The 5464-nt window shown below is 35.5% G+C and overlaps 1 protein-coding gene across 1 annotated transcript; it reads right to left on the bottom strand.

Moving 5' to 3' along the window:
- Nucleotides 1–732: 732 nt before the first annotated feature.
- On the bottom strand, nt 733–4936 carry LOC140746469 (phospholipase A2-like). Its single transcript, XM_073078622.1, has 4 exons — nt 4892–4936; nt 3842–4020; nt 1625–1777; nt 733–915 (listed from the first exon to the last, which is right to left on the bottom strand). The coding sequence occupies exons 1-4, from the start codon at nt 4934–4936 to the stop codon at nt 828–830; spliced, it is 465 nt and encodes a 154-aa protein (XP_072934723.1). The 3' UTR covers nt 733–827.
- Between the last annotated feature and the right edge of the window lie 528 nt (nt 4937–5464).

Raw genomic sequence — 5464 nt, 5'->3', positions numbered from 1 at the left:
TACCTCTTTCTTTCTCTGTTTAAGTCTTATTTATTTTAAAATTAAAGCTCTAATCAGCTAGGGTGGTAGTCAGAAGTCAGATTAATGTTTCTGCAATGTTAAAACTGGGATACTAGTTAGCAGTGATATTACTGGGATCTGCTCTAAATAATTATTGCTAAAACAAAGCCATGTAGGCATGTAGCCATGTAGCCATGTAGGCCTGAGCATTCCTTACAAAGATTCTCAAAGATGTGTGGAGTCTAAGGTCACAGTGTGGTGGGCTATGGCCTTATTTCTGATAATGAGAGGAGACCAGTTCCTAGAAATGCAACCGTAATGCATTGATGATAATGATAATCAATACATGATTTTAGACTAAAACTATATCGGAATTGAGACATTTTACTATGTAACAGGTACTTACGATATGCGTTTTTTTCATTTTTAAGTTAAGTTTATGCAAGTCACAAATAGTGCAAATTGTGGTGCGAAAGAATATTGTTAGTGTTGTGTCGTTATATGGAACCTACAAAATAAAAACGAACCAGACGTAGGGTAGATATATTAATCTACCACTAGTACTTGTCAAGTTTTTCCCTGCCACCGCAGTTTCGCCGTGACCACGACCCATGCAACGGGTCGAAATATCGGCAATAAAGAAATTAAAAAACGCATATCGTGTCCGTTACATAGTAAAAATAATTCCAAATTGTTCAGGTTTAAAGAAAAGTACTTAATTAAATTAAATTGTTTAATAAATAATCCTCATGTAGCAATAAATTAATTATGGTTACAGTGCATTTGTGCATCGATGAGTCCGGGTTGCTTTTACTCATTTTTGGTTATCACACATAGTTCGGGACATCAAACCATTGGTAAAATTTCTCGCTACTTGTATCGTATTCATATTCCAAACATTTGGTGTGAAAAAATCTGAAAATAATGTAAAGATTAGTTAAACATTCATAATATTCAAGAGGATATTAGGTACCATGGCACAATAAAGTAGTTTTGTCTGTTCCGTGGATATTACGTCTTTCATGAGAAATGATTTTAATAACTATTATTTTTTAACTTCATAAAACTTTAATATAAATTAAAAAACATTATTATAAAATAAAATTATTATAAAATAATGTTTTTTTACGCGGAAACGGTAGCCTCCATTTTACTTTTTACGCGGAAACGGTAGCCGCCATTTTGACTAATCATGTCATTGCGTTCTTAAAACGTTCTTATGCGTTTATCAGAGTTCAGCAAATATGTATTAGAACCCTTTGTGGTTCAACTCCGGAGGCACCGCCGTCACGCCTATTTCTGGGATATTGCTGTGTTCCGCTTTTAAGGGTGTTGTAAGGGATACCTGAGGCATTCGTACCGTAAACTTTAAGGGTAGTAAGACATCTGTGGCCACCTCAGGTATAAATCTAACCTTATCTGAGGCTTACAGATGTCCATGGGCTGCAGTAGCCACTCATTCATGACGTCCACGATAAGATTAGGTTCCTACCTGAGGTCCGCCACAGATGCACCGCTACCTAAGTACTAAGCTGGAACGCCTCGGAAAAGTATGTCTCCCTTACCACTTTCAAACCAGAACACGGCAGCGCTTAACACTGCCTTTTAAAATAGAGCCACCTACCCGCCGTACTTCAGGCAGCCAGTTGCGTTATAATCCTTTCTGAAACACTGTGTTCCGATAACATTGAAGTATATAATCCCGACAGTGTCTGACGCTTCGCTCCCATCCTTCCGGAGACAGAGTCTGAAGGCCTCGTCACAATTACAACTCAACCTGTAAAATACATAATTTATAGAAGGAACCTTTTTAAAGTAGTTTACTGGATACTCTTATGGATGGAAATATTTTATGAATGGTCGTCTTTAACGGACGCCTATAAATATGTAAATAGTAGCCCGGAGTAGAAAACGCGCAAAATTTAGTATAGAATGACGTCATGTGACATGAACACGTGTGTAAAAAATACATAAAGTCGATTTTAGTAGGAATTTATTAGGTAGGAAGTTATTCGAAGTCTGTAAAAATGCTTTATCCCACAAATAAGCTATTCTTACAATCATCTGCACCTCAAGAATGAAAATTAAAAAAAAAACAGAGTAAATGAACTGATGAAGAACGAATGAAAACTTTTAAAATAATTTAAAAAATGTTGCCAGTTGCAAAATTTATGAGATGATAAAAAGTTGGCAACCCTAGTGCCAACCGCGAGGTTAGTGCCAAGTCTGTTATCATTATGTTCTATCTTATCATTATGCACATAAGCATAATGGTTATACGTTATTCAATTTATTATGGTTATTAAAATTTCACAATTAAACGACATTGGCTCAATGGATCTCATAAACAATGACTACGTGACTATTACTACGACTAGCAACTAAACTAAACTTAATATCTTTTTATTCTTTTACAATAATATAGGTATGCAAGTCCGGAAATAATTTTAAATATCGGATAATGACACATTTACCTTCAAGAATAGGCGCTTTCTACACTCACGGCTCCGCACTAGGATTCCCTGTGTTGTGGGTGCCATGGACACATACAAAGATACACTAACACCCAGACCCAGAACAGAGATCTAAATTATGAATTTGTCTGGCTGGTCTGTCTGTGCCCGTCTGTCCGTCTGTCTGACCGGGGATCGAAATCGGACAAATCTGCGCTTCACGAGGGTCGGCACTTTCATTTCCATACAGTAGAATATTTACTTTATATTATTTCATTTTAGTCAAAATGAGATATATTTATCAGTGAGACACTGAAACCCATATGCCTCAAGATTCGAAGGTATTGCGAAGTTAACCACTTGGCCAATGAGGTCAGGATAGATTGCCATAGATCGTGGACGTCAGGTATGAATCGTGGCAGAAAGTATTTTCTCTACAAAATATTTGATAAGTCCTTGTCTGCGCGGCTGTGTTATTGTAGATATAACATCTATGTACATTTTACATAGGAGAATACTTTTTGTCTGCCACGGCACGCGTCTGACCCGCTCTATGTCTGTATATGTTGTAACCCTACTACGTCAGACAGACCAACAGTTTGGAGAACGTAAAATAAATATTAAATAATAACTTTGAAATAAACAAGTTTCCGCACGATAATTTTCAAACGGTGAAGGAATTTTCAGTCATGAATTTTAGAGTTCTAATAAACAGGAAATATCTAAGACGACACAATGAATGAACACTAAATAATATTCGTATATTTCCTACTACTGAACTATGAGTTGGTTTGTGTTTATTTTACTATCAAATAGAAAACATAGATGACTTGCAGGTATGTGATTTGGTCATAAACTTACTGCTATGTTATTTTTGGCTAGTTTCAGGACTTTTAGGCGTTTCCTCACTTACTTTTGAAGGTGGTAGAACCCTTTGTGGTTCGACTCCGGCAGTACCACCGCCACACCTATTTCTTCCTAATAACAGCAGTGTTAAGCGCTGCTGTGTTCTGGTTTGAAGGGTGTGGTAAGGGAGACAGACTTTTCCGAGGCGTTTCAGCTTAGTCCTCAGGGGTAGCGGCGCATCTGTGGCCGACCTCAGGTAGGAATATCTAATCCTATCTGGGGTTAATTACAGATGTCCATGGGCGGCAGTAGCCACTTACCATCAGGTGAACTGCATGCTGATCTGCTACTCCTATATTATAAAAAAAAATCTAATACGTTAACTTTGAAAAACCAAAGGTGGTGGCGTGGCTGGGATTCAAACTTCAGACCAATTGATTGAGGGACCGCGTTTCAACCACTAGCCCATCACTGTTGTTTGTCTACTTGTCCGGAATTGTAAATAAGCGAAAGTAGGACCTCAAGGAATACGAAATACGAACCGAGAGTAGAAAGCGGTGTTGGTCAGATTGTACTTGGTCTCGCCAGCCTCGATGACCTCCGGGCACGTGTCGTGTGCTCTGCAGCACTTGTCGGTTTCCACTTCGGACCCCAGGTCATCATAGTTGTCAGCGCGGTTACCAGGGCCACACCATTTTGTACCTATATGTGATATTACGGACTATTATGGAGTGTTTTAAGTGATGCCTAAAATTTTAATAAACAGCTGGATTTTTTAAATTAAAATTTTATAAAACCAAAAAGTATCCTAAAGAATTTATCATTTAGAATTTTCGCGCGAATGCGTTCAAGCTGTGATGTAATTGCATTAGTAAACATAAAACTTATACACAGTTGGAGTGCTGTCCTTTTGTCTACTCTTAACGAATCATTATTAACTATCAATGAATATAGATTGAATTACTATTTAATAAATTATAAAATGTATACCTACTAAATTGTAATGAATAGAATTCGACAATTTCTCGTTTGCTTTTTACAAAATCTATTATAAACATTCTACTCATACATTTTTTGAAGTTTAATATATTAAAAAAAAACGCATGAAGTTTAAATGAATATACAGGTTTGTAATTGATATAGAAATTGATTAGTAACCGGTAAGAAAATCGATTAGTTATATTTTACTGGGAAAGATTTTATTAAAGTTCCCCAATTCTACCTCGTTACGGTTTTAATATATTTTTAAATCGATTTTTTTTAATAAACATATAGGTACCGCTTTAAATAAACATATTAATAATTCGTTCCCATATTAAATCGATTAAATATAAGCAACTTACCAGGAAAGAAGAAATCAATGTCTCGCGGGTCTAACTCTTGCCTACTCGCCCGCGTTTGTTTTTGTTTTAAAATATTAGTATTTATATTATTATAGAACCAGCAATTACTCAATTGGAATATACCAATTAAAACAAGTAAACTTTTATAAGTCATTTTAAGGCTTAGGAGTAATAATCAGGCGGGGTTTCAGTAAATAATGGGTTCTCATATTAGAATACTCTTTTTATATGTACTTACTTCTGTAGTGCCTGTCGGGTGCGGTTTTGCACGGACGTGATCGCGGATAAATCCATGAATAGCCGTAATTATGTCTCTTCTTCCTAGGGCGTCAATTTTTAATGACTGTGTTAGAATATAATGACGTATTTACGTGTTTTACCCTTATATGGGTTTTATTTGGGTATTAATTAGCTCTATCGATACGCTAACAAAAATTGTGTGTTAACCACAACAATGGAATTAATTAAAATAATACGACATTAGGAAAGGATTGTCCTATCATTCCAGTTAGATTTTTTCAAAATATCTCTAAATATCTCTAAATCTCACCTTGTCGTGTCTTTTTATTGTATAAAGCTATTTTAGCATCCTTATTTGGTTCTCATAACAAGCACTTCAATTAGAGAGCTGCACTTTTTGTTACGTAATTAACGAAAAAATAGGTGTAATGACATACATAGGTGTAATAATGATGTACAGCATAAAAAATAAAAAAAAATAATTAACCAAAAAATACATACATAGGTGTAACGATGATGTACAGCCTAAAAAATAAAAAAAAATAATTAACCAAAAAATACATACATAGGTGTAATGATGAT

The sequence above is a fragment of the Epargyreus clarus genome, unplaced genomic scaffold (assembly GCF_041222505.1).
Source record: "Epargyreus clarus isolate Ecla_fem2 unplaced genomic scaffold, WU_Ecla_fem_2.2 ptg000012l, whole genome shotgun sequence".
NCBI lineage: Eukaryota > Metazoa > Arthropoda > Insecta > Lepidoptera > Hesperiidae > Epargyreus > Epargyreus clarus.
This window is presented reverse-complemented; position numbering and strand designations above follow the sequence as displayed.

Coding starts and splice junctions, on each gene's coding strand:
- LOC140746469 (XM_073078622.1), bottom strand. CDS start 4,936: ATGGATTTATCCGCGATCACGTCCGTGCAAAACCGCACCCGACAG. Junction 1,778..3,841: donor AACACCGCTTTCTACTCTCG/GTTCGTATTTCG, acceptor TGTATTTTACAG/GTTGAGTTGTAATTGTGACG. Junction 916..1,624: donor GGCTGCCTGAAGTACGGCGG/GTAGGTGGCTCT, acceptor CATTATTTTCAG/ATTTTTTCACACCAAATGTT.